The 22,362-nt window shown below is 27.3% G+C and overlaps 2 protein-coding genes across 2 annotated transcripts; both read right to left on the bottom strand.

The window, feature by feature from the left end:
* Nucleotides 1-372: 372 nt before the first annotated feature.
* On the bottom strand, nucleotides 373-2,920 carry LOC122722470 (wax ester synthase/diacylglycerol acyltransferase 11-like). Its single transcript, XM_043953176.1, has 7 exons — nucleotides 2,679-2,920; nucleotides 2,038-2,616; nucleotides 1,901-1,967; nucleotides 1,328-1,443; nucleotides 1,015-1,224; nucleotides 803-925; nucleotides 373-676 (listed from the first exon to the last, which is right to left on the bottom strand). The coding sequence occupies exons 1-7, from the start codon at nucleotides 2,883-2,885 to the stop codon at nucleotides 497-499; spliced, it is 1,482 nt and encodes a 493-aa protein (XP_043809111.1). The 5' UTR covers nucleotides 2,886-2,920; the 3' UTR covers nucleotides 373-496.
* A 6,573-nt stretch (nucleotides 2,921-9,493) lies between these two features.
* LOC110606467 (wax ester synthase/diacylglycerol acyltransferase 11) lies at nucleotides 9,494-11,737 on the bottom strand. The gene is made up of 7 exons (XM_043953177.1): nucleotides 11,444-11,737; nucleotides 10,803-11,381; nucleotides 10,666-10,732; nucleotides 10,414-10,529; nucleotides 10,097-10,306; nucleotides 9,907-10,029; nucleotides 9,494-9,780 (listed from the first exon to the last, which is right to left on the bottom strand). The coding sequence occupies exons 1-7, from the start codon at nucleotides 11,735-11,737 to the stop codon at nucleotides 9,601-9,603; spliced, it is 1,569 nt and encodes a 522-aa protein (XP_043809112.1). The 3' UTR covers nucleotides 9,494-9,600.
* Nucleotides 11,738-22,362: the final 10,625 nt, after the last annotated feature.

Here is a 22,362-nt window from a genome sequence, read left to right as displayed (position 1 = left end):
GTAGTCAATTTGGTGTTGTACTCTTTTGACGATAGCAATGTTGTCGGCTGGGCACTCGAAAACACTATAAGGTCATTTGTGTTTAGTAACAAGTCCAGTAAGGAGAAGAAGCGCACAACAAGAGTTGGTGAATTTCAAAGCCTTTCCAATTAAGCACAATCTTCCAATGGTTTGCAATCAAAACGACGAATTCAGAGCTGAACTGGAAGTCATCAACCTAGAAAAGTAATCAACCCAGAGCACTATGCAGCCCGTCAAAAGATTACACATGGAGCACCAACCAACTTCTGGAAAGGGAATGAAAGAAGAAACTACTTATTATATTGATCTTCATAGTCTTATTTATTAATTTTTTTGACTTCTGGATTAATAATATTTAAAAAAAAAAGAGATTCCTTTTTATTTTTTCGAATATCATTACAATGTTTATTTGGCTATAAAACGTTTATATAACCAATAACCATATTGGTGTATTTATTACGATATACAACACATACTAGTGGTGTTTATATAACTGTGGATCTGCCCTTTTTCTAGCTATCACAGCATTCTTCATGAGCTCAAGAGAATTTTGAAGATCATCACAGAGTTGATGCGGATCAGAAATTACATTTTCATCTGCTGATAAGATAATCTTCATCTTCTTCTCGTAACTCACTACATGAATCACCAATGCCTGTAACATGGGTTTTTGAGATTTAATCTATCATAAGCTTGATTAATGAATACCTAAATAATTTCTTGTGAATTGAAAGAATTTTCAAAATTAAATATATTTAAAGAAGAAGATAATGGTACTTACATAAGGTTGGCCATAAACACCGAGTGCTATGAAGCTCACAGGATGGCCAAAGTATGATATTTCTTCTGCTGGACCAGGTATATTGGAAAAGCACAGTGTAGTTCGACTTGCAAAGCTCGACATCTGCCCATAATTCATAAAAATAAATCAGTCATTTGGTTAACTATTAATATAAATATATAGGTTTTGATATATATAAGTGAGAAGCATACCAGCTTGGTGAACCATTTGGGGAAAAACCTGGCCATGCAATAATTGAATTTAGCTTCAAAAGTAGCTTTCTTTCTGTCTCCAGTGATCTTAGCTTCACGTACATGATCTAATAGATCATCTCGTATTGCCATGGTGAAGGGGAACAGAACAAATCCAATATGGTTACCCCATCTGCCTTTACTGTCTCTTCTCGTCATGTCATCAAAAGCCTATTTTTTTCCAATTTATATTATAGAATTTTAATATAGGTATCACTTAATAATTAATATTCTATAAAAATTAAAAGCATGGTGTTACAGTAACAACACTCACTTGGATTCCTGCAGATGATCTTAGGTTGACGAAAAGAGCTCCTCTAAGGCGAATGTTGTTGGGAAGATTATTGCTAGCATTCCCTTCTGCTCCTTGATTGTCTTTCTTATTATCACCTGCCATATTAGAGCTTAATGAGTGTGCTTGAAGGTAATAATAACTCCTAATGCCAAGGAAAAATATTCAATGTATGGTATAATAAACTCATACGAAACTCTTTTAAATTTAAGGTTATAAACTATAGGCACTCCTCCCCCTTGAGCTAGCTTTTGGGGTGAATTAGGCCTGACCCAAATTTAACATGGTATCAGAGCCTCCCCATCCGATATTGGGCCCCCATAAATGTGTCACGCACGAGTAAAAATTCTGGACGTGAGGGGGTGTGTTGAATCCCATATCGGTTATGGAAAGGGATAATGTGTCTTTTATATGGGTCATAGGTACTTCTCCTCTTAAGCTAGCTTTTGGGGTGAGTTAGACCTGATCCAAATTTAACATAATCAGAACAAAATTTAAAAAACTTACCTAAACCATAGTCTAAATAGAATTTATTGCGTATTCATAGATACTTACCAAACTTCCTGTTGAGATAGGAAGATAAACCCGCTTGTGTTATTGCTACCATCACATCATTAATTGTCTATAAAAACAAAGATGTGCAAATAATGAGTATGTTATGTTGCCAAAGTGGGTAAAGTTTTGTTACTTACTGTGCCCATGGCATTCTTCACAAGCTTCACATCATCCAAGCTGATTGTTTTATGCACAAATCTTTTACGAGGAGTTCCCAATGGCAATGTAGCTTTCAGAGGAGTTTTAGTATCCTCCAAGAAGAAAATTGTCCCCAGAGACATCACTATATCGACAATAGTATTCCAATACAGCAACGCCAAACACCATAGCTTGAGCAGAAATTGCCAAAACCCTCCAGAGTTATTACTAGGGTTGCCTCTCTTAATAGTTGGGATGGATGGAAGTGCCTCAGCATCAGATGCTTTGCGAGTGCAAGAGAGTAAAAGAGACATGAGAGAGATGCCATCGCCAAGGGAATGGTGGACACGAATGATGCAAGTTGATTGAGCTTCAGAGGTTTGAACGTTGAGCAGATGAACATCCCACAAAGGCATGGACTTACTAATTGTAGTTGTACTGAGATTGGAAGCGTAATCTTCCACAAACTTATCAGGAGACTCCATGCATGGATCAAGTTTTGGAACTCTTACATGGTTATCTAAGTTTACTTCTGTTCTGACCCATCTCATTTCCCCACCATTTTCCTCGTCCACAACCTGCACATAAGTTTCTTAGTCAGCATGCATTTCCCAGTTTTGAAAAATTATACATTAATTACCTGCAAACTGGAGAAACGAGGATGTTTAAGTAAAGAATGGCGCAAGGTAGCTTTAAAAGCAAGGGGGTTGATGGAGGTCTTAAACCCTAGAATGATGATGATGTAGACATTGGAGTGAGGCTGATGAAACATGCGAGCCATTGGGCTCAAGGGTTGGCCATCCTCACTGTCTTCCTTCGATACTCGAATTGGTCTGAGGCCTTCCATAGTGATAGTGTGCTTTGCAATTTGAAAAAAAAGTTTATATATAGAATAAGAATTACTGTGTATTGATGCCCACTGAAGAAGACACATTGGAAACTGAAAAGGTAAATCAATGAAACTATTAAAAAATAAATTAACGGGTCAAACTAAAATAAGAAAATAATATATATATATTATTTAATCCACTTGTAATTTTTTTATTCAAATTGATTAAAAAGGTGAATTTGAACTCAACTTAGTTTTTTTATTCAAAATTTTAGATCAAATTTATTAAATTCTTCATGCAATTGAAATTTAAAAAAAAAAAAAAAATCAATTTCATAGTTTTCTTATTTAGATTTTATTAAACGATTATATATTTAATTTAACATTTTTATAAATGGGTTTCAGATACTAGGAGCAATAAATATATGTACATTAACTCATACAATTTACTTTATATATATTTAATCCAAATTTTATATAATTGAATTAGATATTTCCCCTGTCGATAAATTAAAGATATATTATTTACTTAATGGATTCAAATTTAGATTTTGTATTTACATTTTTTTATTAAAAAACTATGTACTCATATTTAAAAAACCTTCTTTTCTTGAAGATGAAATCTTTTTAATTATTATTATTTAGTAAAATTATAATTTTAATTACTCTTTTAATTCATTAAAAAAAATAAATTATTATTTTATATTCAGTAGCTGAAATAAATAGTAATTTTCAAACTATTATTATTAACTTATAATTTACCATTATAATTAAAATACGTTTTAAATCTTTTATGTGATAGTGGTGTGAATATTAAATTATTAATTTTATTAACGTTTAAAAAAAATAGTGTTTGTAAGTTACATTCTCACATTCATCCATCAATAATGATTAAATAATTTAAATTTATAAAGTTGATATATTAAATACGATGCAATTAAAAATAAAATTAATAAGTAATTTTTCAGCTAAAATATAAAAATAAAGATATGTTTTAATACTAAAAGAAAAATAAAAAATAATAATGAAATTTATCAATTAAATTATAAAAAAAATAAAATTATTAATCATTTATCACGATTTGAAATACTAACGTTTATCATGAAATTTTGATTTTTTTTTTAAGTATTTGATCCACTATTTAAATATAAGTTAAACACATTACTTGAATTTTAATATTTATATAAAAAATTAATTGATATTTTAATTATTTTTTATAATAATAGTTAATATTTATAAAAATTTAATTATTTAACTTTTACACGGATATAAATTATATGTACTATAACTTTTTAATAATTTAATAATTAAATAATCACACTTATAAAAGCCAAAAAGTTAAATTGTGGTACTTTTATAAAAGTTAGAAATTAAATATTAAGGACAAAAAATTAAAATGCTACATAACTTTGTGAAGACCAAAGACTAAAAAATTTATATAACATTTTGTCATACAGGGAATTCATTACTTTGTATTTTGATTTTAAAAAATATATTAAATATTTTAAAAATTTTAAAAAAATATATTAATTAATGTTTTATTAATTTTAATTATTAATATAGAGAGATTAATATATAGTTTTATAAAATTAAATAATTAATTAATAAATTTTTTTATAATATAAAAATTAAATAATAAAATATTTAAAGATTAATGAAATAATTAATTTTATGTTTTTTAATTAAACTGAGTTGAGTCATTTTTTTAGAGACATAACTGAAACTACTAGAAGAAAATATGAATATCTTAAAAAAAATATTGTTGAGAGCATTTTCAAGTTAGAGAAGATATTCTCACCCGGTTTCTTTGCCTCATTGGAACATTTACCTGTTCACCTAGCATACGAGGTAAAAGAAGGTAGACCTGTGAAATATCGTTGGATGTACCCTTTGAACGGTAAATGCAATGCTAAATTTTTTACATACAGTGTATTGTAAATAAATGTCAAATAAATCAACTAACAATCAAATTATTCTTTTACTAGATACTTCTATGACTTGAAGAAAAAAGTTAAAAATAAAACTTCTATTGAGGGTTCAATTATTGAGGGTTTAATTGTTGATGTATATCTTATTGAGAAAATTTTATTTTTTTGCTCACACTACTTTGAGCCGTCTATCTGGACAAGGCTAAATAGAGTTTTAAGAAATGATGATGGTGGACATGTAAAATCTATAGGACGCCTTTCGATTTTTATTCATGCAGGTCGGCCAGAATATTGTCAAATGAAGAGCATTGCGTAGCACATTTATATGTGTTGTTGAATTGTTTTGAAATTGATCCGTTTATTGAGTGAGTGATTTAAATTAAGTATTAACATATTAATCATATAAAATAAATTATGATAAAAAAATTTATTTTTTTGTGTAGAATTTTTTTATTCTCATTTACGAGAAACAATACCAAATATCAGCGATCAACAAATTGAGCGAATACGAGAGTGAGAACTGACTAATTGGTTAAAAGACTATGTAAGTATTGCAAGTAATGATTTTAACATGTGCATTATTTTAACGTGTGCATTATTATTGATTTCTAATTTAATGTTTCAACATTAGGTGGGAAGGAAAAAAAAGTTTATAATTACATTTATCAAATAATTCAAAGATCTAATCGAAACGTACAATCATATAAGAATATTTTGTGAATAAATTTAAATTTAAATTTCATAAATATGATTGTGACATAAATATGATTGTGATATGATTGTGACATGTAAGCGAAAAATATTAAATAATGGTAAATGGATAAAATGAAGTTATTATAATGAGTAAGAAAGTGGTTATAAATTTAAGACATACCTTTAAATTATAAATTTGTTACAACCACCTGTACTCCTGGAGTTAATGAGAATTAATCACCTCAGTTTTGCACCATGCAAAATAAGTGGTCCGCAAATGATCCACGTACAATGAAATTTAAGTAATATTTTTTAAAAAAATTATCCAATTTTAAGTAATATTTATTTTTTAAAAAATTGAAGAAGTTCCCACCCTATCTCATTATTTTTTAAAATATATTAAGAAATAATAGTTATTTTAATTTAAGAATAAATATTTTCAGTTAACTTTTTAATTATATACACTTTTATTCTAATATGAATAATAAAATTGTTATTAAAATAGTACTCCCATGTTTTATTTTTTATCAATTTGTTTGAGATTTTTGTATAAAATATGATTTTTAATGAGTGATTTAACAAAATATATTTCAATTATAAAAATAGCTTTTTTATTTATAGTATTCCACCCTTCACATATTTTTTTTATTTAAAGAATAAATTCTTAATAATAGTTTATTGTAGTCGCCTATTTTTGTAAATTGTGCTTCGGATTTATTTATTTATTTTTGACAGATAACTTTTATTTTTTATTTGTTGTTTGAGATTTTTATACACCAATCAATAGAATAATAAATATATTTCTTTTGTTTTTTCATTTTCATTTTAGGAGTTTTTTTTTTTCTAAATAAATGTCAATTTATGATTTTAGTACTTTATTAAATATTTTTTTTAATGTATCCTTGAATAAGTGGTGTATTAATTAGGTTCATATTATTTTTGATAATTTAGTAATGGGGTTATATTTTCCAAGCAAGATAATTTTTTAGTATTCAACTTGATTAAAAAAAATTAATGAGTAGAGATAGGGGAAGTAGAAGAAGAATTGGATTTGGAGCCACTTGAAGAAATCATAATTAAGAGAAAAGCCTTATAATACTATATGCTATGTTTGGTTGAAAAAAAAATCACTTTATACAAATTTTTATAAAATTATAAATGATTTATAATTTTTAATTATATACATGATTGATTTATATTTTTAATTACATAAATGATTTCAATTTATCTTTAAATGAATTTTTTTAAAATTAAAAAGAAGTCCTTTCAAATAAAAAAAATTGGTAAAAGAAATTAAATGAATTAACTTTTTGCAAAATTTTGAATTTCAAACAATGGAAAAATTATTACAAGGCACTCTTATAGGAAGTTTACAACGTAAAATATGCATATTTGACCAATTCAAATTTTGAAAGTGTCTGCTTAAGTTATTTGATAATATTATTCAATTAGAGATTAAATAGTAATTCAGTTTAATTTATTTATATGTATAATATATTTTAATTTAAAATTAAATAATTTTAGTTAAATAATTACATATAAAAATTAGTTTGTAAACTTGTAAAGAGTTAACAATTTGAATATGTATAAATTTTAATAGTATAATTAAACTATATAAAATTGAACTTTAAAATTTTAAATTTGATTCATAAAAATATATGTGGTGTTTGAGATTAATTTTTTTATGATATTAATCTCAACCTACTTAATAAAATTATTCGTGAGTCTGCTCGTAAATTCAGAAACGAGCCGATCTCACAAATCTTAACGAGCTGAATATTATAAAATTTAAGATTCACTCGTTTACTAAACGAGTCTAAAAATTAAATTCAAATTAAATTGATTTAGAAATCAAGTTACAGTTAGAATTACAGGTACAATTGGCATCCATGTGGAGTGTACTTCAAGATTTTATTTACAAGTGAAAATTCAGCCAGTTTACTTACAGCATAGGTGACATGTAGATGAGCAAAAAAGTTTGGAAAATGAATGAGTAATGATAAGAAGATAGAAAGATGATTATTATTATTATTATTTGTTATTGAAGTTTTTTTATTCTTGTTTTCTTGTGGAACTCACTAGTTAGCCATTTCTATGTGGTTTGGGAGAGAGTCTATGGTTTCACTCATTGCTATATTTTCTTAGTTCAGTCACATTTGAGGCAGACATGATGAAGAGCGTATGTGAGGAAGAGATATGATCATAGGTGAGAACTTGGGAAAGAGGATAAATAAAGCCAGACTGTGAGCTAGATGGAATAGAACTTAGCAAGTTGCAATGGTAGTCCTCTAAACAAAAAGGTCTTCTTTTGACTCTAGTAGAGTGCATGCGAGTAGATGAATTCTACGAAGGAGCAGGCAACTCATGAATTTGGGAATCGACACTACAATCAGGGACAGTAGGATAAGTGAAAAAATCACCAAGAATAATATAGTCTTGAGAAAGAACAATGGACTCTTTAGATAGAGATGAAGAGGTTGAATCTTTGATGCTTATAAGGAAAAACATATTCATAAAATATAACATTTCTGGAAATCAAAATTTCTCTAGATAACAGATCAAAGATAATGAATCCTTTGGTTCCAAGCTTGTATCCTAAGAAGATGCATTTCCTTGCTCTAAACTAAAACTTAGCTTTTGTAGCAGTTAATATGGTAGCAAAGCACAAGAAGCCAAAGGTTTTAAGGAATGAGAGATCAGGTAACTTTAGTTAAAGTAATTCATGAGGTGATTTGTTCCCAAGCACTGGTGTTGGTGATCTATTAATCAAAAAAACTAAGTGGGAAACAACATAGAACCAGAACAATTTTGGTAGATTAGCTTGAAATAATAAAGCTTTTGCCACATTTAAAATGTGCTGGTGTTTCCTCTCAACAATAGAGTTATATTCTGGAGTCTCTACACAACTTATCTGATATATGATTCCTCTGTTTGCATAAAACTATGCCATTTTAAACTCTAGTCTATTATTATTTCAGATGCTTTTAACTTTGATAGAGAATTGAGTGTCGTTGAGTTGGACAAAAGACTGTAACAAGGATGATACTTAAATCTGACTTGTATTTTATCATGAATATTCAAGTATGTCTAGAAAAATCATCTACTACTATTAAAAAAATATCTATGTGACAATGACCATATATGAATATGATCTTGAATGGTCCTAGATATCAACATGGATCAAGTCATAATTTGTAGAGCATTTTGATTGACTTACTAAAAAAGATATTACTTTTTGTTTAGCAAAATGACATACATCACAGATTTAGCCTACAGTAGTAATAAAGGAGTGTCTACTTTTCATACTATTCATATCAGACAAATTTAAAATTTCATACATGAATTATTATAAAATTGTATATGATTTTTTTCATTAAAAATAAAAATTTTATAGATTAAAAAAAATAAAATTTTCATTCTAATGCTAGAAATTTGATAAAAAAATTAAATTGAATTAAATTTTTGTAAAATTTTTTATTCTAAAGAATGGGTTATTAAAAAAAATCATTAGAATTAAAGAGGAATTTTAGAGAAATCAAAATACTCTTTTTCTATTTATTTTGGATTTTAGTAATTAAACTTAAGGTTTCGTCTTAGCCTCACCTTAACGAGTAGTCAATTTGGTGTTGTACTCTTTTGACGATAGCAATGTTGTCGGCTGGGCACTCGAAAACACTATAAGGTCATTTTTGTTTAGTAACAAGTCCAGTAAGGAGAAGAAGCGCACAACAAGAGTTGGTGAATTTCAAAGCCTTTCCAATTAAGCACAATCTTCCAATGGCTTGCAATAAAAAAGACGAATTCAGAGTTGAACTGGAAGAGTCATCAACCTAGAAAAGCAATCAACCCAGAGCCCTATGCAGCCCGTCAAAAGACTACACATGGAGCACCAACCAACTTCTGGAAAGGGAATGAAAGAAGAAACTACTTATTATATTGATCTTCATAGTCTTATTTATTAATTTTTTTTGACTTCTGGATTAATAATATTTAAAAAAAAAAGAGATTCCTTTTTTTTTTTTTTCGAATATCATTACAATTTTTATTTTGCTATAAAACGTTTATTTAACCAATAACCATATTCGTGTATTTATTAACATATACAACACATACTAGTGGTGTTTATATAACTGTGGATCTTCCCTTTTTCTAGCTATCACAGCATTCTTTATGAGCTCAAGAGAATTTTGAAGATCATCACAGAGTTGATGCGGATCAGAAATTACATTTTCATCTGCTGATAAGATAATCTTCATCTTCTTCTCGTAACTCACTACATGAATCATCAATGCCTGTAACATGGGTTTTTGAGATTTAATCTATCATAAGCTTGATTAATGAATACTTAGATAATTCCATGTGAATTGAAAGAATTATCAAAATTAAATATATTTAAACAAGAAGATAATGGTACTTACATTAGGTTGGCCATAAACACTGAGTGCTATGAAGCTCACAGGATGGCCAAAGTATGATATTTCTTCTGCTGGACCAGGTGTATTGGAAAACCACAGTGTAGTTCGACTTGGAAAGCTCGACATCTGCCCATAATTCATTAAAAATAAGTAAAAATATATAGCTTTTGATATATATAAGTGAGAAGCATACCTTGTTGGTGAACCATTTGGGGAAAAACCTAGCCATGCAATAATTGAATTTAGCTTCAAAGGTAGCTTTCTTTCTGTCTCCAGTGAGCTTAGCTTCACGTACATGATCTAATAGATCATCTCGTATTGCCATGGTGAAGGGGAACAGAACATATCCAATATGGTTACCCCATCTGGCTTTACTGTCTCTTCTCGTCATGTCATCAAAAGCCTTTTTTTGTTTTTCCAATTTATATTATAGAATTTTAATATAGGTATCACTTAATAATTAATATTCTATAAAACTTAAAAGCATGGTGTTACAGTAACAACACTCACTTGGATTCCTGCAGATGATCTTAGGTTGACGAAAAGAGCTGCTCTAAGACGAATGTTGTTGGGAAGATTATTGCTAGCATTCCCTTTTGCTCCTTGATTGTCTTTCTTATTATCACCTGCCATATTAGAGCTTAATGAGTGTGCTTGAATGTAATAATAACTCCTAATACCAAGGAAAAACAAAACAAAATTTAAAAAACCTACCTAAACCATAGTCTAAATAGAATTTCCTGCGTATTCATAGATACTTACCAAACTTCCTGTTGATATAGGAAGATAAACCCACTTGTGTTATTGCTACCATCACATCATTAATTGTCTATAAAAACAAAGATGTGCAAATAATGAATATGATATGTTGCCAAAGTGGGTAAAGTTTTGTTACTTACTGCGCCCATGGCATTCTTCACAAGCTTCACATCATCCAAGCTGATTGTTTTATGCACCAATCTTTTACGAGGAGTTCCCAATGGCAATGTAGCTTTCAGAGGAGTTTTAGTATCCTCCAAGAAGAAAATTGTCCCCAGAGACATCACTATATCGACAATAGTATTCCAATACAGCAACGCCAAACACCATAGCTTGAGCAGAAATTGCGAAAACCCTCCAGAGTTATTACTAGTGTTGCTTCTCTTAATAGTTGGGATGGATGGAAGTGCCTCAGCATCAGATGCTTTGCGAGTGCAAGAGAGTAAAAGAGACATGAGAGAGATGCCATCGCCAAGGGAATGGTGGACGCGAATGATGCAAGTTGATTGAGCTTCAGAGGTTTGAACGTTGAGCAGATGAACATCCCACAAAGGCATGGACTTACTAATTATAGTTGTACTGAGATTGGAAGCGTAATCTTCCACAAAATTATCAGGAGACTCCATGCATGGATCAAGCTTTGGAACTCTTACATGGTTATCTAAGTTTACTTCTGTTCTGACCCATCTCATTTCCCCACCATTTTCCTCGTCCACAACCTGCACATAAGTTTCTTAGTCAGCATGCATGTCCCAGGTTTGAAAAATTATACATTAATTACCTTCAAACTGGAGAAACGAGGATGTTTAAGTAAAGAATGGCGCAAGGTAGCTTTAAAAGCAAGGGGGTTGATGGAGGTCTTAAACCCTAGAATGATGATGATGTAGACATTGGAGTGAGGCTGATGAAACATGCGAGCCATTGGGCTCAAGGGTTGGCCATCCTCACTGTCTTCCTTCGATACTCGAATTGGTCTGAGGCCTTCCATAGTGATAGTGTGCTTTGCAATTTGAAAAAAAAGTTTATATATAGAATAAGAATTACTGTGTATTGATGCCCACTGAAGAAGACACATTGGAAACTGAAAAGGTAAATCAATGAAACTATTAAAAAATAAATTAACGGGTCAAACTAAAATAAGAAAATAATATATATATATATTATTTAATCCACTTGTAATTTTTTTATTTAAATTGATTAAGAAGGTGAATTTGAACTCAACTTAGTTTTTTTATTCAAAATTTTAGATCAAATTTATTAAATTCTTAATGCAATTGAAATTTAAAAAAAAAATCAATTTCATAGTTTTCTTATTTAGATTTTATTAAACGATTATATATTTAATTTAACATTTTTATAAATGGGTTTCAGAAATTAGGGGCAATAAATATATGTATATATTTTTTTTTTTTTTAAATAGAGATTAGAGATTGGAAGAGTAAAATTTGAAACTTCTCGTATTTACTCAGATGCACTTACCACCAATCAAACATGTGAGTGCATATATACATTAATTTATATAATTTACTTTATATATATTTAATCCAAATTTTATATAATTCAATTAGATATATTTACTGTCGATAAACTTGACTTAATTTAGTAATTAAAGATATATTATTTATTTAATAGACTCAAATTTAGATTTTATATTCACATTTTTTATTAAAAAACTATATACTCATAATTAAAAAATTTTCTTTTCTTGAAGATGAAAACTCTTTTAATTATTATTATTTAATAAAATTATAATTTTAATCGTTTTTTTAATTTATTATAAAAAATAATTAAATTATTACTTTATATTCAGCAGTAGAATAGACAATAATTCTCAAATCATTATTATTAACTTACTAATATAATTAAAGTACGTTTTAAATATGTTTATGTAATAGTAGTGTGAATATTAAATTCTTGATTTTATTAACTTTTAAAAAAAATAGCGTTTGTAAGTTACATTCTCACATTCATCCATCAATAATGATTAAATAATTTAAATTTATAAAGTTGATATATCAAATACGATGCAATTACGAGTAAAATTAATAAGTGATTTTTCAGCTAAAATATAAAAATAAAGATATGTTTTAATATTAAAATAAAAAAATAATTAAATTTATTAATTAAATTATAAAAAATATTAAAAAATAAAATTACCAATCATTCATCCACGATTTGAAATACTAATTATTAAGTTATTGAATGTTTATTGATGAAATTTATTTTTTTTTAAATATGTGATCCACTATTTAAATATAAGTTAAATACATTATTCGATTTTTAATATTTATATAAAAGTTAATTGAGATTTTAATTATTTTTTTATAATAATATTTAATAGTTAATATTTATAAAAATTTAATTATTTAACTTATAAATTATATGTACTATAACTTTTTAATAATTAAATAATTAAATAATCACACTTATAAAAGCCAAAAAGTTAAATGGGGTAAAAGACTTATATACAATTTTGTTATATGGAAAACTCTTTTAATTTTAAAAAATACATTAAATATTTTTAAGATTTTAAAAAATATATTAATTAATTTTTTTATTAATTTTAATTATTAATACAGGAAGATTAGTATATATTTTTATAAAATTAAATAATTAATTAATAATTTTTTTATAATATAAAATTAAATAATAAAATATTTAATTTTATATTTTTTAAAATATTAAAATAATTTAATATATTTTTAAAAATTGAGCAATAAACTACTGGAGTTATCACAGGACGTGGGTTTAGATGACGCCAGGGGACTAGAAGGCGCTGTTTGGATTTGATGAAAATGAATTACATCTGGGCGAGGCTAATTGCTTTCTAGGTCTTATTTTGGTCATGAGGATGTCGGCCCCTTGTTTCAACTTTGAGCACAACGTTTCCACTTTCTATTGTACATATGTAAAAGCTGTGGGCGCCCGGTTCTTCAACCCAAATCAAATTCAAAAACCGATTAATAATTAATTTTAACTAAAAAATTTTATATAAATATATATAATTTCTATTTCTTTTAAAACAATACTTTAATAAAAAAATAATTTTTTTCAACAAAATAAGCGATGAAATTGCATTTTTTTAAAAAATTTTGATTGCAAACATCTAAAAGAATACCACTGTAGAAAAAAATAGAACAAATTATATTAAAATCAAATCAAATTAGAAAAAAAAATAATTAACTTTATTTTTTGATTAATAATTATGCGCTTCTTTTTATTTTTTTGGTTATGAATATACTAAAGCTTATAGTTCTTAATTAGTGTATTACAAATATATAATACATAATATAATTTATATTTATTTTATATATAATTTTAAGGCTCTATTTATTTTATGGAAAATATTTTTGAGAAAAATATTTTTTATATTTTTAATATTGAAAATATTTAAAAAGTTTAACTTTATTCAATGTGTGTTGCAATATATTTATATATTTATTATATATAATTATTATTATTATCTAATAATTTTATAATTATTTTTTATTTTTTAATATTTTTAAATTTAAATATATTATTTTAATAATTTTATGCCATAAATTTAACTTTTTATTATTTATATATAACTTTAAATTCAAATTTGTATTAATGGTAAATTAATTTAAATAATAAAATTATTATCTATTTCAAATTTTAATTTTAATTATAAAATTAACATCCACTTATAAATTTAAATATATAAAAATTTTAAATTTTATTACCTTTTAATTAATTTAAATAATAAAATTATTATCTCATTAAATTTTAATAAATAAATTACATTTTAATTTCTAAATTTTACTATCCATATTCCCAAAATTTTGAAACCGTCAAAAGTCGAGATCTTTTCATCAACGAGAGATCATTAGTAGTACATAAAATTACTATCTTATCCTTGATTAAATTAATAGTAATTTAAATTAATTTAAATCCTAATCTAATTGCTCTTCCCCTCTCCTTGAATCCTCTCTCTCTCCATCTGATCTTGGAAAAAAAATGATTGCCGGCCGGCGATCCTCTACATAGCAATTAAAGTACTATAGCAGTTCTCCTACAAGCACTTTTGGGCCTATTCTGCCATCACCTTCTCTCTTTCGACTTCACATCTTTCATGGAGTTTTTTTGGGACTGCCATGATTATCGACAGAAGAAGGATTCATATCAACGGCAATGTAAGCCCCAAACAGAAAAAGCAATACTATGACCATCGAAAGAGCTACTCATGGTCTAAGTTTTTGCTGTGAGAAATCTCTCTTGTGGTTAACTGCTACTGTAAAATCAAAAAAGCTATAACAAAGCTGCAAATAATGGTGAGACAAAGCCAAGAACCCCTGGAGACTAATAATTGCAAGTTTTTATACATATCAGTGCATAAGGAGCTTTAAACTCTTTCTTTGGGTTCCCAATGTCAGATGCTTCTTGGAAGACAAAGAAGTTAAGATAATCTATCACACAGTCAACTGCATTGCCAATAACCTAGCTCATGACCGTCGTTCTTAGAGAAGAACAAGTCAGTTGGGCTATTTGAATTTTTGAATTGGTATCTGAAAAAAATAATTTCATCAAGAAGGATTTGGTGAAGGTTGATTTATACGGGTGAAAGTAAAAAGAAAGAATATTTGCAATGCTATATTGGGCATTTTTGGAATTCAAAATATTTATTTCCCTTTTAAATATTAACTTTACAGATTTTATGATTGAAGGAATTCGGATTTGAGCAGTTTTAAAATTTAGAGATTTAAACGTTTGGTTTTAAAAATATAGAAACCAATTTGTTAAATAGTAAAATTTTAGCAGTAAATAAAGTCTAATTTATTTAATTTTAATTATAAATTTATTAAATTCAATAAATTATTTTCAATATAATAAGTAACTTAATTCTCCTAAATTTTAAAATAATAACATTGAAAATTAATTTCATTTATATAATATTATAAATATTTTTTACTCTAAATAAAAATTATAATAAAAAATTATTATAAATATTTAAAAAATTAATTTATAATTATTAACCATAGTAAAATATAATGATAATTGGCGCAAATTTTCTTCTGTAATTCCTTTGTGTCTCGATATTCTCGCATTTTTCTCTTTTTTAAATCTAATTTCTTCTTTCCCCTTCTCCATGAAAGACGATCTGCGTCAATTGACTATCGATAAAGAAGATGTTGTCCCTATTAAGAGTTCCAGAGATATTTCGATCGTCACTTATGATTTCTGTACGGTGGAGATGTTTCTCACATACAATTCAATCAATTTTCAGAATATACAGACCTTTTTGACAGATTTATGGCGGCAATTCTCGGACAGTTATTGGATTGAAGGATTTAGTTCCTAGTTACAAGTCGGACATTTTATTTTTTATGGAAACAAAAGTTTTTAGTTCTCGTATGAAAATTTTTTGTAACTTTTTACATTTTGATGGTTGCTTCTCAGTCAATAAACAAGAATTGGGAGGATGCCTTTGTTAATGTGAAAGAGTCATGGGTCTGTTTCTTTTCTTCAAATTTTATTGGTTTAATTGTTTTAGAAGGTAATGTTCAATGAAAATTTACTAGTTATTATGAGTTTTAGAATCGCAACGACAACGTCGGTCTTGAAATTTTTTTTCGAATTTTATCTCGTAGAAACTCTCTTCTGTGGCTTTATTCGAAAAGAGAATTTAGTCATACATGTTCATGACTGAAATGCAATAAGAAGAAGAACATTTTCAGCCTCCCAAAATTAATCGAAAGTAGAAGATAATGTCCTTTGAATATTAATAATACATCCCTAATTATTAGAAGTTCTAAACAATTAGGAAAGTGTCTTTTGATCTCTCTCCTCTTCAATTCTGATGTATTTATAGAGAATTGGTCATTGATATGCTAGGAAGGTTCTTTCAATCACATGTCTTAGTGATTCTTCCCAAATAGATTTCTGTTACTTTTTCATGACAATCAATTAATTATAAACCTCTTAAATCACATGCTTTTTTGATTTTTTTAATATACAAAATACCTTGTATGGTACTATCATCATAAAGAAGCAAAGAAGCAAATGTATTTTACTCCATATATATGCATTATATCTTTGATTTTGTTTTATAAAATGTCTCATAGAGTATCATCATTCAAAGGAAAATAACCTACAATGTCTCATACAGGGAAGAAGGCAATGATCAAATGATAAGGGGATAAATTTTATTCGTCATCCTTAAACATAGAGTATTATAACAGTATCGTCCTGTTAACCTCAATTTTTATATAATTTTTAAGCACATTATGCATTCGTTTTGCTCATTTATTTAATATTTTTAATAATTTTAATTAATTTTTATAAATTAGTATTTTATAGATATTTTGTTCTTATTTTATAAAAAAATAGCATGCCAATTGGATATTGAAGATCATTTGTTTCAAATAGGGGCATAAAGTTGCATAAGTAGCAATACAATTGTATCACAGCTCATGTTTTTACACATGCATGCATATAGTTTTTTCTTTTTACAATTTTATTTCTCTATTATTTTTAGACTTGCATTTCATGATAGATTTCATTGTTTTTATTGTCTTTAGAAGAGTTTAAATGCTTTGAAATATAATCTTTCTTGCTCTTACGGGATTAGTCGGATTGATTGCACCTAATAGGTGCAAAGATATTGAGTGATTGTTTTAGTTTTTATTTCTTGATTAAAGGTTAGTGAATTGATCTAGGTATCTTTTTATTAATGAGTAACAAATTATTTTGAGTGCTCTAGTCAATATTTGATTAATTGATGTTTCACCATTCCTAGAACAAATCTCATAGATTTATTGAGGCGAAATTTTTAACTTGCACTTGAAAAGAGATAGAATTTAGGCATTTTTTATTTAAACTCACTTAAATAGCCTTACCTACCCTTTTCTATAACAATTCTCTAGCAACCATTTTGAGCCTTAATACATCATTGTTTATCTACTCTCATAAAAGTATTAGTTTATAAGAAAAAAGTGAAAGAAAGAAAATAAAAAATAAAAAGAAAAGAAAGTATTAAAAAGGAAAAAAAAAAAGCTAGTATTGCATGAATATATAAAAAAAAAAAATCCATCCAGGTGTTCAAGAAATGAGTTTAGGGGTGGAATCAAAGTGGGGACTAATACATTTAATTTCTAACTAGATGAAAAATTTCCAAGTCTCTAATATGCTAGTATATATATAAAAAAAAAAAAAAAAAGTGAAAGTTCTGCCAATAAAAAAAAGGGAGAAAAAAAAAGAATAGAATTTTTTTTATAAATTAATGCTCTCATGCTTGAATCTATTTCCTTTTCTTGTTAACTACATCAAACCCCTTAGCCCCATTATTAACCCTTAAAGTCCTAATAATCTCTTGATAGTGTTTGCTCCATTAGTGGAGATTAGGATATGAGGTTTGCATATGAGTTTGGAATTCCATCTAATTTATTCTTATCCATTATTTATTTTGAGACACTTTGGTCATTGATTGCTTATGAGTTTATTTGGTACAATTGCCTCTTGTTCTTATTAATGATTGCATATTTTGAGTTAATTATCTTAATCTTTATCTAAGAGATGATTACTAAAGCAATTACTTATTCTTTGTTACCTTGAACGAGGGATATTAGTATGTTGGTGGCTAGTAATTTTACAATTCTTGAGACAAGATCTTTGATTTTTATATTTGTTTTAATTTGCTTTGGAAAATGTTTGAGTTTAGGGATATTTGTTAACCTCAATTTTTATATATTTTTTAAGCACATTTTGCATTCATTTTGCTCATGTAAATAACTAATTTTACTTATTTATTTGATATTTAGTGTTTATAGATATTTTGCTCTTATTTTTATAAAAAAAGGTATGCCAATTGGGTCTTGAAGATCATTTGTTTCAAAGAGGAGCAGAAAGTAGCATAAACAGTAACACAATTGATAAAAGACTGATTAGATTTCTTCAGGAGTTTTAACCAATATCATTTGGTTAAGACAATATAAAAGAAATAATAGACTAGAAGTCGAAAAGTCTTATTAAAATTATTCAAAGATTGAAAAGTGAGTTTCAAATAAATAAGAAAATACTATTTATAATAGAAAAAACTCTAATATGAAAAATTATAAAAATATTAAAAAAAATAATTAAAATACAAAATTCACCCTCTAAACAGTGAAATTTTCATGTCGAATTTTGTGACTAGATTTATGGCCCTTGTCATATTTTTTAAAATCGTGCATCTCAAAATTCTTTTTTTTAAAAGTTATTATGGGTCTCCATCAGACGTCGGCAACAAAATTAGATCCGGTCTAAATCTGCCGTAAAATTCAAGACTCGTTGCTCCGTATCAACAATTATATCGCAACTCAGGTCACTCAAGCTGCCAATGTAGAAAATTAGTAATTTATGGTAAGGACATATATGACTCTTGGAGCACACATCAGGGAATGCACATTAATGGAATCTTCAAAGGAGCTTTAAGAAAAATCTAAAGTTTCTTAATCTTCAAATCAAGTTGCAAAGCTACGAGGACAACAAACAAAGAAGCCCGTCCCTTTCTCTCTCTCTTTTCCAATTTCTAATTATAATTTTTTCTCAGATAAAAGATTTTTACGAGAAAATTACTATACTTCCCTATGCAGAGGGATTGAGACAAATGGACTGGAGACTAATAAGTGGATGAGGATTGAGGTGTTTATAGTTTGATTGACGAGATTGTTTTAATTTTTTTATGAATTTAAAATAATATTGGAAAGATATTGTTTTAATTTTAAAATTATCTTAATTTTAAACTTAATATTTATCCAAATACTTGACATAATAATTATATCATGTTAGTGAAATATTGAGATCCTTATAGTTTTATAAATTAAATTGTTTTAATAGATAATTTTACCCCAAATTTATTTAAATATTTTTATAATTTTCTTGATGTGATTATTTTAGTTTTTTATAAGTCTAAAATAATATCTAAAAGATATTTTTTAATTTTAAAAATATTCTAATTTTAAACTTAATATTATTTAAATAGTTAACATATTTATTATATCATATTATTTAAATATTGTGATCCTTGTAGTTTTACAGATTAATTTTTTTTAATTGATAATTTTAGTTATTCAATATAGATTAGATTTAATAAAAAAAATTTATTAGATAGATAATTTTTAAAAAATTCAAATTAATTTAATTTAAATTTTATTAAGGGAGATTTATAATTTAGTCCATGAGTATTGTCATTATTAATAAGTCAGTCCCTGTATTTTTACAAACCTATTAAAACATCCTTATCTTTTCTCTCCGTCAACGAAATAGTCCTTCCGTCTATTTTTGCCGTTAAAAATATAGTAAAAGATCAAATTACCCCGTCTTTTTCTCCTCTTTTTTCTTCTTCATCAATTCTTCCTCCTTCTTCTGCTTCTTCTTCTACTTTTGCTTCTTTTTTTTTCTGCTTCTGCTTCTTCTTCTTTTGCTTCTTCTTTGCTTCTGCTTCTTCTACTTCTGCTTCTTCTTCTTCTTCTTCTACTTCTTCTTCTCCTTCTTCTTTTTCTTCTTCTTCCTCTTCTTCTTCTCCTTCATCATCTTCTTCTTTTTTGAAGAGGAGGAGGAGGAGGAGGAGGAGGAGGAGGAGGAGGAGGATGGACTATTTTGTTGACGGAAAGAAACAATAAGGATGTTTTAATAGATGTGAGAAAAGATAGGGACTATTTCGTTGACAAAAAGAAACGATAAGGACGTTTTAATAGATTTCTGAAAATATGGGGAGGAACGATTTCGTTGATGGAAAGAAACGATGAGGAGGGACTATTTCGTTGACGGAAAGAAACGATAAAGACGTTTTAATAGATATGAGAAAAGATAAGGACTATTTCATTGACGGAAAGAAACGATAATGATGTTTTAATAGATATAAAAAAAAGATAAAAACGTTTTAACAGATTTTTGAAAATGTAGGGACTGACTTGTTAATAATAGCAATATCCAAGGACTAAATAAGGGGTTTTATTTAAGGGTAAAATTGAATTTTAAAAATTCTCTCTCCTCCTTTATCTAATTTTAACTGAAAAGATGACCGAAGGACTATTTCGTTGACGGAAAGAAAAGATAAGAACATTTTAATAGGTTTCTAAAAATACAGGGACTGACTTGTTAATAGTGGCAATACTCAGGGACTAAATTGTAAATCTCCCTTTTATTAATTAAATTAATTTTAGAGTTTATATTCAAAAAATATTATTTTAATTTTAAAAATTATCCTAATTTCAAATTAATTTTAGTATTATCTAAATACTAAAAATAAAAAAAATATTTAACGTAATTACTATATCATGTTACTTAATTTTTTTTTATAGTTTTATTAATAAAATTGTTTTAATATATAATTTTAGTTATTCTATATGAATTAAATTTAATAAAAAGATAATAATTTTATTAATTGCTCCGCGTAAACCATGATGGTATTCTCTATGGAGATTTGGTCATCCACACGAACGCTTGAAGATAGAGCGAAAACACAAAAGATTTCTCGAGAAATGTGGTATTGATCGTGTAGGCGGTCTACATCTTTCTTAGTTAGTACGGAAGGAATGTTGTTAACTAGGGTGCTTTTATTCTTATGGACCACCCTAAACGGAATGATGGGAGCAGAAGCGCGAATAGGACTACCGGAGGAGAAGCTTGAGACTAGGCTTCTACCAAAAGCAGAAGAAGAGGAAATACGAAAAGGAATTACCTTGAGTAAGAGAATATGAGGAGTGATCGAGTTTTTTTTTAAAGCATAAAAATCAGTTGTAAGCAAAAATAATTTTCAAGAAGAAGAAGGGTTTTTATATGACGGTTTCGACAACTGGTTTTGAATGCGACTTGAAGAACAGGACTATTATCATTTATGATTAAGGGCAGGCAGAGCAATACGAGTGTGGAAAGTTAATCTAGATATGCCATGTGTACAAAATCATGAAGACAACTATCACATTCGAATTTGAAGTATCGAACGGCAACAGAGAGACTTCTAATATAATACAACAATCGCTCAAAATAAGTCATGAGTTGTGACCATAAGTCAGAGTCACGTCGCAAGAGTCTAATGAGTCGACACGCGATCCCACCTGTAGAAAGGAAGACCTGAACACCGTAACATCCAGTTTTTCATCAAGACTTGCCATTCCTTGAATAGATCGAGTCTTCACATAAACTTATTGTTATCCGATACAATCCAGCAGATCTCCATTACGCCTATAGTTATGAAATCCCCTATCAATTAGCAATTTTCTAAAGATGAAATAATTAACTCTATTTTTTTATCGTATAAAAGTTAATGATCGCATAAATCAAGGTACACAATCTTACACAATTACTCTGACGTTCAAGTTAAAAAATTGAAAAAATTCTATTTTACAGTTTTTTTTTTCAATTTTTTGACTTAAACGTCAGAGTTACCGTTATAGACGTCAACTGCCTCACATTTTATTTTTTTTGCAAAGTGACCAATTGCTGTACAGTTTCATTTCGATCGCATCAAATAAATATAAAAACGTGTAACACAACTTAAATAAAACTAATATATATATATATATATATATATATATATATATATATATATATATATATTTATTTATTTATTTATTTATTTATTATTACTCAAAATACTGATCAGTATTTATTATTATTATTGTTATTATTATTATTATTATTATTAAATATTGTAGCTATTATCTTTTATGAGTAGGTAGCAGCTACAATTCATAAGAG

This window comes from Manihot esculenta, chromosome 18 (assembly GCF_001659605.2).
Source record: "Manihot esculenta cultivar AM560-2 chromosome 18, M.esculenta_v8, whole genome shotgun sequence".
Classification (NCBI taxonomy): domain Eukaryota; kingdom Viridiplantae; phylum Streptophyta; class Magnoliopsida; order Malpighiales; family Euphorbiaceae; genus Manihot; species Manihot esculenta.
This window is presented reverse-complemented; position numbering and strand designations above follow the sequence as displayed.